Genomic DNA, 13,160 nt, shown 5'->3' with positions numbered 1-13,160 from the left:
CTTTTGACCAATTTATCACAGACTGTGGGAATAGGTGAAGCTCTGCCCTAGAGACACTGATCTACAGACACTCTAGGTGGAAGATTAACTGGCAACCTGCTGGAGTCCCACGTTGTTAGGAGTTCTTTACACACAACTTAATCTGACCATCCTGCTTAGGTCCAACTGTAAAAATGTTAATGACTGCCATGAACGCTGGTCAGAATTCGCAGTCCAAGGGATGACTGTAAGCGAATAATTCTTTTAATAATCCAAATGTAACACCAAACCAGGACATTACCTCTCCCTATCAACAGAGGTGATGGTCTCCAGAGGATTGGCGAGATCTCTGCCGAGTTCTCTTCATATCCGGTTCACGTCCAGACTCCTCAATTTATAAACACACTTGGAAGAGTGATTCATTGTGAAGTCTTGCCTAGTACTGCAGTTGTGTGAGTTCTGAGCCATGCTATTGCACTGATCATCTGTACTGTCTTCTAGCGGTGTTGGGTTAAACTGAAGCAAAACTGACACTGTGCTTCTATCCAAACAGCTGCTTGGTGAACCTAAATGGGCCTGCAGTAAATGCAGTCCATTCTCTGAGGTTCTCTCTACTAGTCGACTCGGGAGAGGGTAATTAGTTTGCTTCTGATGACAAACTGAGGCTTTGTATTTTGCTCTTGAGGATAATATCTCTCACTTGTCTTGCCTCACCACCGTAAAGTGGTGCTTTAGGGTCAGCAGTCCTTGCCACAACTACCTCATGTTGTTGATTTACAACATAGTGCTCTACCTTCATTCAATCGCAACTTTCTAAAATCAAATGGCCTTTTTGGTATTGTAGAGATATCTTCACTTCTCAGTTATTTCTAGTTCTTTCTTATTTCTGCTTCCTGCCACAAGCTTTACCACTTGCGATGTATTTAGATTGTTGTCCAATTAGGACAGTTGAAGTCACTTGAAAGCTGTGTTTGGTGGGCACACAAATACTTACCGAGTGATCCTTTTGGGCAGGGTCTCTGGACATTCTCTCCGTGGGGTGTTTGGGGCCACTGTACTCCACGGCTCACTCTTTCCTCACACATAGGAGTGCGGCCTCGTGGCTGGCGAGGTGGGCGCAACGTCACGGGCACCGAGGCCGTGATGGGCCGGCCACGGTTTTTCGAACCGGCTGGGTTAAATGTCACTGAGAGTGGGGGGCTTGGACTGAAGCCCAAAAATACTGTAGATGAGACAGGGGAGAGAGCAGTGGTGGAGGACAGGAGTGGTGTGGAGAGAGGGTCTGAGAGAAACAGAAAGGGATTTTTTAAAAAAATTCTGTTTATAGAGTGATGGGAACAAATTATCAAGCTAGCTAGCTATTTAAATGACGGCCTTGGGTATAATGCTAGCCAGCTAGCTATATTTAATACCTTTTTAAACACAGTGTAATAGAATATTGTCAAAGCATCAGAAATGCAAATAAAATGGTCTCTTGCTGTCTCTGACCTGCAGTGGGCTGTGGGGGTCTGAACTCCAGAGGGTAGCGTAGGACATTGTAGTTGTTCCACACGTATAGCTGATTGTCTCGAGGGTTGTAACTGATAGACGAGATGTGTTGGTATGGGTTGGGAAAAGCGATGCTTACAGACTCTGCCCTTTCTCGTCGTGTGTCATAGGCATAGAGTATAAAGTCCCCACCCGCCTCACTGTCATCGTCCTGGTAGACGGAGCGAACGGCATACAGGATACCGCACGCAACAAACGCATCCGATGCCATGCGCTTCTCAAAGCCTGTCTGCCATGTCCCTTCAAAACGCAGTGTGTATGGGTTCACCTGCGCAATACGGAGCATGAAGAAAATAGTTAGAATATGACATGGAGCATATCTAATCAGAACAGAGGACAGAGAACTTTCAACTGTAAGATATCTCAAATGTAAGTCACTTTTATAAATGAATCAGTCACATGGAAAAAGTAAGTACACCCCTACATTTATCACACCGTCAAATCCATATAATTAGAATCAGGTGTTGAAGATTCCAGTGATTAGAACCTGCTCAGGGAGTGCAGATGGAACCGGTCTTATTTATCTCTCTCTCATATCTAGTGTCTGGCGTTCCCTTTGTTATTGAGGTGTGTGGTGTCATCATGCCAAGAATCTAAAGAGTTCTGTATGGCCTTCAGAAAAAAGGTTGTGGATGCCTATGAGTCTGGCAAGGGGTTTAAAAAGATCTCAGAATTATTTGAAATACATCGTTCCACTGTAAGGAACATCATCTACAAATGGTGCAGATTTCAAACGTCTGCCGATTAGTCCAGGACTGTCCATCCCAGCACAAGAGATGATCGTCTGTTGCAAAAAGAAGTCTCCAAGAACCCCAGTATTTCATCACAGGACCTGCTAGTAAGTCTTGTAACTCAGAAAGAGATTACACAGATTTGACCTGCGTGGAGGCGTGTCAGGAAAAAGCCTTTGCAAAACTACAGTTTGTCAATGAGCATATAGGCAAAGACCAGGACTTTTGGAATAATGTGCTCTTGACAGACAAATCAAAGATAGAGTTGTTTGGCCATAGTAACATGTTTGGCACAGACCAAAGACAGCTTTTCAGGAGAAGCAGCTCATACCAACTGTGAAGCACGGTGGTGGAAATGTTATGGTTTGGGGTTGCTTCACTGCCTCAAGGACTGGACAGCGTGCATCCATTGATTCACTATCAATTCTGCATCATATCAAAGACTGCTTGAAGATAATGTGAGGCCATCTGTCTGATAGTTGAAGTTGAACTGAAAGTGGACCTTTCAACGGGATAATCATCCTAAGCACACGAGCAAATCCATGAAGGAACGGCTCATAAAGAAGAAATGGAGGGTTATGGAATGGTCGAGTCAAAGCCTGGATTTGATCCTAATTGAGATGTTGTGGGGGGATTTGAAACGGGCAGAACATGCAGAAAACCCTCAAACATCTTGCACCTGAAAGAATATTGCATGGAAGAGTGGTCAGAAATTCCAGCAAGCCTGGTGCACAATTATACAAAACGCCTACAAAAGGTTATTTCTGCTAAAAGCGGCAATACTAGCTTCTGAGCCATGGGTGTACTTACTTTTTCCAAAGAAGAATATCCTATCTATTGATATTTCTGTTGAATACATGATTGGAAAAGCAAATTTCCCTTGTGGTTTTGTTCAAGTATATCAACTTTATTAATAGGCGCTGTTCCAAAGAGGATCAAATGTTTACTTGTCCAAATATATATATATATATAACCCAACAAATTCCATGGGGGTGTACTTACTTTTTCACTTGACTGTAGGTTAGAGATATCGCTTACTTTAACTAACAAGATCATGTTGGTGCAACTAAGATGCCATTGCTGATGTAATTAGTATGATCTCAATGGTGTAACTAGCCTAGACTTGTTTACAGATTAGTCTTCTCATAAAATAAATACGGTCTTGCTGACACAACTGCGAGAGTCTTCTGGGAAACTAGCATGGGATTGCTGATGGAACTAATATAGTCTTTCTGGAGCAATTCGCATGGACTTTCTCAAGGAACTAACATGGTTGCGATCATGTCTAGTGTAACTGGTATGCTTTCGGTGATGTACCGAGCATTATCTTGCTTGTGCAACTAGACTAGTCTACTGGTATAACAAGCATGGTCATGTTGATGAAACTGCTTGCAACTACCATGGCCTACTGATTTAACTAGCAAAGCAGTGCTTGGGAAACTAGCATGGTATTGCAGTTGTAACTTGCATGGGCCTGTTGGTGGTCTTGCATGGGTGTCTTGCATGGGCAACTAGCATGGGCCTGTTGATGTCACTAGCATGGCCCTGCTCGGACAATTAGTGTTGTCTTGCTTGGGCAATTAGAATGCTTTTGCTGGTTCAACTATCATGGCCTTGGTGGGACAACAAGCATGGCCTTGCCAGTGTAATTAGCATGGCCTTGCAGGTGTAACTAGCATGGACTTGCTGATTTAACGTCGTCTTGCTGCAGCAACTAGCTTGGTCTGGTTTGTCCAGCAATCATGGTCTTGCTAGGGCAAGTCTTGCTGGTGCTGTTACATTAGGGATTTATATTTATCACTCTTTCTGTCTCTGACCTGGCTGAGGACTATTCGTCCATTGTTCTCCTCTGTGGCGTAGATGACCCACAGGCCATGTTCGTCAACAGCAAGGTCAATATCTGACTTCCCTCCCCAGCGGTATGGTGATGTGTCATGGTAGTTGGCATTGGTCACAATGGCCTCTCCACTCTTGATGCGGGTCCGCAGGTCATATTTAACAATGTTCCGAGTTCGTTCTTTATTGTAGAACACAGCGCCATCATACACCACGAACCCTGTGCCGTCCACTCGACTCGGCAACCTGAGAACAACACACAGCCATAATGCCTTTATTTAGAAAATACTGCTCATTCACCCAGAGCAGCAAAAAATTCTTCTGTATGTTAAAACTTGATGTTTGTAGCTCTCTCTCCACTTCTTTGGAACATGTTAATGTTTTTGTAGCACTAAAGAACCTGAGAGCACACAGACACACTCACTTATAGGTAGTGGTGACTCGGCTTTGTCGATAGTCATTCCAGGACGCGTACTCGTACAGCGTGTCTGTGCGGTATGGAGTCCACGGCATTACATACAACCTATCGGCAGCCTGCAGGGGATCTTTACACCATGCCCCTGACTGATGCTCCGCCTCTCGCACCAAACTGGCCTCCAAAACACCAATCAGAGTGCCCGGACAAACGAAGACTGCGGAGAGAGCGAGACGCCAAAAGAAAAAGGAAGAAAGACAGACAGGATGGAAAGAAATGAAAAGAAAGATTGCCTGAGAGTATTAGAATACTAGAGGTACAGATTTTGCATGCAGTTTTCTCTCACTCTCTTTCTCTCTTTCTCTCTCGCTCATACTCACACACACACACACACACACACACACACACACACATTCCTCTTTCATCACTAGTTGGACGCTGGTGTGTGTTGATGCCTGTTTGCGTGAAGGAGAGAAACATGATTAAAGCAGCAGACTTATAGTGTGAGTGAGACTGAGTGCATGTAAGAAAGACAGATAGATAGATAAATAGATAGATAGATAGATAGACTTGCTACAAGTTAGTTGAGGTAGACAAAAAGGGGGAGGGGCTACATAACAGGAACTTCCTTTGGATCCAATGAAATGTGGGTTAGTTCACGAAGAGGGATGCTATTGGCTGAGGGAGGCGTCAGTCACTGACTCCCAACTTTGGTTGGTCAACTCAAGGTCAAACACACACACACACACACACACACACACACACACACACACATACAAATAAACAACAGGGCTGAACCACGTCAGGAACACTTCATTCATTACTGATACTACAAAAGAGAAGGAGTTTGTTGGTAAAATGGCAGAAATGAAACAACGGGTCTGCCCTGAAGGAAGCAAAGGGATAAACGGATGAACAAACAAGTGGAGGAAAGAAGGATGAAGAAGAGGAGGAGGAAGGAGGTTTCGCTTAGATCTGAGGAGTCCAAATTGAACACAGCAAGCAAATGAAATTAACAGCAGAGAAATGTGTGTGAGTGTGTGTGTGTGTGTGGGTGCATGGATGAACAGATAGACAGAGATAAAAGGGCCACTTATATAGCTTCTTTTAACCTTAGCAGTTATATAAAGCGCTTTGCACTGTTTCTCATTCTCACACACACACACACACACACACACACACACACACACACACACACACACACTATGCAAGGCGCTAGCCTGCCATCAGGAACAACCTAGAGTTCATTGTCTTGCCCAAGGACACTTCAGCACGTGGAGGCCCGTGGGCCGGGGATCGAACCGCCAACCCTGCGATTAGGGGACAACCCGCTCTACCACCTGAGCCACAGCCGCCCCGGGTGAGAGGTGAGAGAGCGTGTAGAAGAGCGTGTGAGAGAAAGACAGAGTGAGTGTATGTGTGCTTTTTTTGGGGTGGGGGCTCGCTGAGAGAAAGAGAGAATGAAGAAGAAAGAGGTTACATCGAACCGGACCACATCACAGGGGCCAAGGATTTGCAGAACGAAGGATAGAGAGAAAGAGAGGAAGAATGAGGGAGGGTAGGGAGGGAGGTAGGGAGGGAGGGAGGGCGAGAAACTGCGGCGTTAACAAGGTCTTTACCTTTTTGGTCCACTTCTACTCAAGCGTCGGAGATAAATAGAGAGAAGGAAGGAAGGAAAGAAGGAAGGAGGGAACAAAAGTTGGCAGAGAAGACAGAGAAGCGAGAGAAGACGGAGGAGAAAAAAGAGAGAGATTTCAGTTCACACAGCAGCCTTCTGATTTTCTTTCAAGCTTTAAAGATCAAAGTGGAAATTCATTCAACGTTAGCCATGTTGGGTAGAGGAGAGTGGGCGAGAGAGAGAGGGAGAGAGAGAGGGAAGGAGAGAGAGAGAGAGGGAATGAGAGAGAGAGAGAGAGAGAGAGAGAACAGAAGAGGGAGGGACGGGGTTTAAACAAATGGGTATGAAGGGAGGGAGGGAAGAGGGAAGCTACAGACTCCAAAATATCGCCTTTCTGTGGTATAAACGACTGAATTTTTTTGGGATTGTTAGAACAAAAATCTCCCCATTCTGGCATCCTGCAACACCCCTGTTCTCTCTCCACCCCTCCACCCCGCCCCTCCCTCCATCTGTCCATCTGTCCATGCATCCATCCATCCTTCCACTCATCCTCCCGCCTGGGGCTGCTGAGGAGCGCTGGAAACAAGAGAGGAAAACGGCAAAGCTAATGATGATGATGATGATGATGATGAAGATGATAATGGATGAATCATAAAATCAAAACATATAAGTTATCCAATAAGTATTATTAGGCATTTATGGAAGGAGCCTCCAGTGTCAGTGCCTTGTGATGCTGAGTCATCATGGTGGAGTTTTGCCTCCCTATTTTATTAATATCACTTATAAATAAGCAACAAAACTACCAAATGTAAGTTATGACTACAGGAGAAATGTTCTTCCTAAAAACTTTAGAATCGTTCATAGCATTTATGTACAATTAGTCTTCAGCAGGATAAAAACTAAATGTAGGAACTTTAAAAACGATGGCATATTGGATAACCTGTTATCAGTACATGTCTAGTTCAAGCTGGGCGCTAAGCATGGTCGGCTGTTATGATAGAACTGTCTCCATGGCAACACATCCGCTTGAACACACACACGCGGAATTGTAATGTCAACATCTCTCACCAAGGCTGTGAGACACACACACACACACACACACACACACACACACACACACACACACACACACAAGGGGAAACTCATGCCAGCCTTACAACAGGGATATAAATCAAGTATGACACACACACACACACACACACACACACACACACACACACACACACACACACAGAGGAGATGTGTGCTCACTCCTTGGGGAACTGAGAAGTTGCCACAAACACTGATCTTTCTAGACTGAACACACACACACACACACACACGAGTAAACCCTAAGCCAAAATCTGCTGAAACAGAGAGTGGAATGAAAATGGCGGATGACTTTGGGTCGTACCATTCCGCTCTGCAGTAGAGGGGGCTGGAAACACAAAATCAAGGGTTAATGCAGGTCTGAATCACTGGACCTGAAAGCAGGGGGAGACTTTCTTTATTAGAAATAAAACATCAGTGTATTGCTTGTGAACGCTGTAACAAAATGCAAGGGAGAGAAATGCAGAACAGAATGAAGAATGAATGAACAGCTGCGTCGTCACAGCTGAAAACGGCTCCTGCTCCTGGAGGACAGGAAGAACAGACCATCTGCATTAGAGGAAAATAAAGGAAAAGGTTCAGGTACTCCAGAGTGCCCCCTACGGAAGGAGGAAAGGATCAAACCCAAGTGCCCAAAACCAATCACACCCAGTGGAGGAGTGGAGAGAGGGAGGGGGTGGAGCCAGGGACGGAGGAGGTGGAGGGAAGGAAGAAGAGGGTATCAGGTGATGGAGGGAGAGGTAAAAAAAAAAGGAAGGTGTGAAAGAAGAGAAGAGAGGAGGAAAAGAGAGAAGAGGTTAAAAAAGAAAAAACAACGAGAGGCAATAATAGGCATTATTATTTTCTTTATGAAAATAAAGAAGAGGACAAAACAGAAAAAAACAGAAAAAACAAGAAAGGAAATAAAAATATATTAATAACAGATGAGAGGAGCAGAATGGATATTAAAAGAAAGGAGATGAGGAAACAATAGGCAAATAGTCACTGAGAAAAGAAGAGAAGAGAAGAGGGGAGTACGGAAGGGAAGAGAAGAAAAGAGAGAGAAGAGAAGAGAAGATGAGAGAAGAGGAGAGAAGTAAGGGGATGGATGGTATACTGGTTGAAGGAGGAAAGATTGCTGAAAATGTCTGTGTGTGTGTGTGAAGAGAGAGAGAGAGAGAGAGAGAGAGGGAGAGAGGGAGCATGGAGCATGTGATCACATTTTGTATACATGTGTGGGTTTTTTGTGTGTGACACCAAGCAATTGCAATTGTGTGTGTGTGTGTGTGTGTGTGTGTGTGTGTGTGTGTGTGTGTGTGTGTACTTACTGTATGGCACACACTCATACTGGATTTCCAGGTATTTATATGTTCCGGGGCAGGGGTCAGGAAACACATCCGCTCCGGCAACAACCACACACTGAGTACGGTTATTACACCTGAGAGAAGGAGAGAGAGAGAGCGAGCGAGAGAGAGCATTATTACACCTGAGATAGGGTGATCTATCACATAAATATATATAAATAAAATAAAATATTAGATGCCATGAGTGTATCTTCTATCATCATGTACACACCTGAATAGAGGTGGAATATGAAGCAGTGTGATAATACGAAATTAAAGATGACATTATATATGCATGACATTAAATAAAAACACTGTGCCTGGACATTTTGGACTTTTCAGTCCTCTTTCTGTGCCCCATTGTCCGTTCCTGAATATCGTGTCTGTCCCAACAGTCCATGATGAAAGACATTCCTTCCCTTTTCCCATTGGCTTTGCATCAGTGAAGACCCTCTCTCCACATTAACACTGTGAGAGGGAACAGCGGAGAACAACGGTGCCATCTTCAGCACCTCGGAATGAAACTCGATGTTTTCGAACCTTTCACAATACTTGGTCCAGTTCTGGTGTGCATGGAGATCCCCAACACCCCCATCACTGTTACATTCTTTGTGAAGTTCTTCTGAGTTCCTCCAAAGTGTTTAATGCAGGCTTCTACATGGTTCCAGTCAGGCGGCTCGCTCAGATCCACCCACATGAAGGACGAGAACTCCTCCATGGGTTCCAGGCATGAACTGTACAGACACCGCACTTGAGTACTTACCAAATTCATCCTTTGTAACATTCCCTGAACGTTAAGTGACACGAAGGTGTTCCAGAAGCACGGTGTGGACTCTGTTCAAAACCTTCTTCACTTCCACAGCTGAGCTCTTCTCCTTTCTTGAATCTCACTGGACTCATCTTCAAAAAACTTCTAGATCAAGGAGGGCGTTTTTTCCTATGACAAAAAAAAAGAATGCTTTCGAGGCTGGAAACATCTGTAGAAGCCTCTCAACATCTGGGAACAGTGACAGCCATCGTGTCTTGCTGTGAGAGGAGACTTCTGCATCCAGTATCAACAAACTCACAGTTCTCCTTCAAATTCTCTGTGTGCACGGTGTAGATGTGAAGGTATTGATGTATTTTGAAGATGATGTTCTCAACAGCAACATCTAGAGTGTCTGAACACTGAGCACCGTGAATGCTCCCATCGATAGACACACCAAAATAAGTTAATGTAGGCTTCTAAATCTCTTTATTCACAACTGCCACATACAGTAAGTGTCAGCTTTACTTGTCGAACATGCTGCTTCCCAAGGATATGAACCGGGATGAGAGCATGGGAATTTTATGTGCAATTCCGGTATAAATTTGCACTTTCTTTTGGGTGTTATTTCGACTCGGGACAGCTTCATTCACTGCTGTTGTGGAGTAACTGTTTAACTCCGAACACAACATCGCTTCACCTTCACGCGCTCACTGAGAGAAGGATAACAGCAGAGAGGCAGGAATTTGGACAATAGTTGCTACGAGCTTTTTATAATCGACCAATTGGTGTGCGAGGAGGCGGGGCTTACAGAGAGGGTTAAAGCAATGCACACACGCTCACACATCATGCAGCATTAGACCATAAACACATCATAATGAAACTAAAGCAGAATCCCAGACATTTTCTCAAATTTAGATGCTTTTTAAGATCTGAAAAGGTCAGTCCCGGACATGTCACCCTACCTGAGAGAGAGACAGGTGGAGAGAGAGATAAAGAGAGAGAGAGACAGGTAGAGAGAGAGAGAGAGAGAGAGAGAGAGAAAGAGCAGTTATTACACCTGAAAGAGATACAGGTAGAGAGAGAGAAAGTAAGAGAGAGATAGGAGAGAGAGAGAGAGAGAGAGAGAGAGAGAGAGAGGTTAATACACCTAACAAGAGAGACAGTTGGAGAAAGATACAGAGACAGAGAAAGAGATTGAGGAGCTTGAGGAGATTGAGATTGAGGAGGAGAAAGAGATAGAAGAGAGAGAGAGAGAGGGGTTATTATACCTGAAAGAGAGACAGCTGGAGAGATACAGAGAAAGAGAGAGAGACAGGGAAGAAAGATGGGGAGAGAGAGAGAGAGAGAGGACTTGATAAGGCAGCCCACATGCTACGTGAAAGCTCCAGTTAGCGCCTTTAAGAATGCTACTGGAATAAAAATCGCATGTTTTGATGCCGCATTAATAACGCAACAAAAAAAATGAGGACCCGTGGAAGTGTGTGTTTGAATGTAATTCGCTGATTTGCATAAGAACTTAATTACAGCTATCAGATTTCAGTCTCGCGAACCAGAGCTGAATGAAGAAGTATAAACACTCGCAGACGCACGAAACCAAGCCTCATCACTGACTTTATCACAAGCGTCTGTTTGTCCACTCACTGCTGCTAGCGTGATGCTAATGTCTGCTAGCAGCCCTATGAGATGTGTATTCTGATGTTCTGTTAATACTGAGAACGTGCATTGCTAATTCACCACGTGGGATGTCGGGACACGCCCGTTATTATACGCTCTACGCCTCGGATACAAGTCACAGCACCGACTTCAGCCTTATAATTGGGAGAATTGTCTCTCTCTTCCTCTCCTCGCTCTCTCTACTGCTCCTCATCGCTCTTTGCTGGGTGTTTAAAGGAAGATGGCAAGCACTCAGTGTGTGTGTGTGTGTGTGCGTGTGTGTAATGGGAGAGAGTAAGCGAGTGGAAATTGATTTGCTCTTCTAGGAAGCAGCAGCAGCACAAACAGAGGAGAGACACCGTGGCGCCACAGAGAGCGTACGCACACACACACACACACACACACACACACACACACACACACACACACACACACACACACACAGACACACTAGGGCTGCAGTAATCGATTACTCGGGCAAATATAACACAGATTATTTGGCTAATCTGTTTAGGACTGTGTCAGTGAGAGCAGGTGCTTTGCTGTGCTGTTTTTTATGACATAATAAAAAATTATCTCATGCGTCCGTATGATGAAACCAGAGCGGACGGTTTATTGTCCGTCTCCGTGTTGAGCTAAGCATGTTTATCTTTAAAAATTGCTTTAAAAGGGAAACGTGCATCCGATATTGTTGTGTGTCAATCTGTTTCTGGTGTAGGTTTCCATTCGTCTATTCACATCCAAGTAGAGAGGAGTTCGGTCTTGTATGACATAAATCACCTGACTGGGTGCATCGCCAAGATGGCCTCCGAGTGGACGGACTTCATTAGAAGGACATCAGATAGTACTTTAATGATCAAACTGGTCAAAATACACTTTCTCTTGTGCTGCAAGTGGACGCACCTCTGAGGGTCGAAAAGAAGTCGGCGATAGAGCATAGAGGAGACTCGAGTTGAAGTTAAGTGTCTGAACAAGACTTGAAAAAGGAAAACCCTGCCCAGATCCTCCTGCTGCGGAGATCCCAGGTCAGAAACTCGTTAGGATGTGTTACTAAAACAAACAGGGACTCTCCAAATATATCGCTACACAATCCGTCCAAATAATTATGCCCGACCAACAAGGCTGAATAATTGTGAGCTGATATAAATGATAATTTGACGTGACCGCTTGGTTTTAAACAGGAAGAACCGAGAAGCCCAGGCATCTCCTTCCAGGTGGTTGTATCTCTTATGATAGCAGTCAGATGCCTTTCAGATGTCACATTGTGCTCGAGCAGTGCCCTTTTGGACTGCGTACCTGCTTGGCCCATACCTTATCATGTAATTCCCCCACCCTGAAGATGTGAACTTCTTTTGCCCGCTAATATCCACCTATCTCATTGTTTTAGCTACGACTGTGGTCCGGCCAGCTGCCATCGCTGTATCAAACCCTGTGGTCAGTCCCACGCGCCGTCTTCCCATCACTCGTAAATACGACCCTGAGATACATAAACTCCCATCTTATACATAGCTCCTGTGGCTTAATAGATATATCATCAAAATAGACCACAATGCTACCCGGGTAAAAGATACCTCTGCCAAAGCAGAGATATAATATGTATGTCTAATATTTATCAACAAATCAATACACAATTTCTCGGAAGAGGATGACATGCCTCATCCAGGTAAGCAAGCAGAACCTACCCTGAGTAGACAAGATCTAACCATTTTTCATAGAGCCTTGTCAAGTTCACCTAATGACCTGTACTGGAGGCCTGCCGCACCGAGCCGCTTTCGGTTTGAGTTCAGCTAGTTTTTAAGCATCTCCGGGGAAACTTACACTACATGGCTAACCTGCCCTAGAGTACATTTTATTCTGGGTAAGAAAACTCAAACCCAAACTGGACCAATCAGCTGCGAGCAAAGTGATATAAATCTGACACATCAAAACGGACCCTTTAGTGTTTGTAGCGAAGGCTTCAGACGGAAGTGCAAATAATAAGGGAAAGAACTTTTAGGGAGGTTGTTCAACTCACTTCATGAAACAGGCCTTGGGATACATGACAATCAAGAAGACTTGAATTCTTGAAACACAAAAAAACACCAGAGTATAATCTGACAAACTGCAGTATTTTAGGGCTTAACACGGAACAGGTGTGCACATGAGGGAAACAAGACAATGGATAGACAGGGAGTAAACAGGATTGAAACAAACAAAAACAAACAAAGGCTCATGGCTAATA

At 44.4% G+C, this 13,160-nt stretch overlaps 1 protein-coding gene across 6 annotated transcripts in view; it reads right to left on the bottom strand.

Moving 5' to 3' along the window:
• Positions 1 to 13,160, bottom strand: part of LOC108258729 (adhesion G protein-coupled receptor L1) — a 55,694-nt gene that overhangs the window by 14,765 nt on the left and 27,769 nt on the right. For all 6 annotated transcript variants that reach the window (XM_053675983.1, XM_053675984.1, XM_053675982.1 and 3 more), the window contains 5 exons: positions 8,524 to 8,633; positions 4,519 to 4,726; positions 4,076 to 4,340; positions 1,468 to 1,795; positions 974 to 1,261 (listed from right to left, as the gene is read on the bottom strand). In XM_053675983.1, the coding sequence (XP_053531958.1) occupies positions 974 to 1,261; positions 1,468 to 1,795; positions 4,076 to 4,340; positions 4,519 to 4,726; positions 8,524 to 8,633 (1,199 nt within the window). The remainder of the gene's footprint in view (positions 1 to 973; positions 1,262 to 1,467; positions 1,796 to 4,075; positions 4,341 to 4,518; positions 4,727 to 8,523; positions 8,634 to 13,160) is intronic.

Source organism: Ictalurus punctatus, chromosome 26 (assembly GCF_001660625.3).
Source record: "Ictalurus punctatus breed USDA103 chromosome 26, Coco_2.0, whole genome shotgun sequence".
In the NCBI taxonomy this organism is placed as follows: Eukaryota; Metazoa; Chordata; class Actinopteri; order Siluriformes; family Ictaluridae; genus Ictalurus; species Ictalurus punctatus.
Note: the sequence above shows the minus strand (reverse complement) of the source record. Positions and strands in the feature narration are given on the sequence as shown.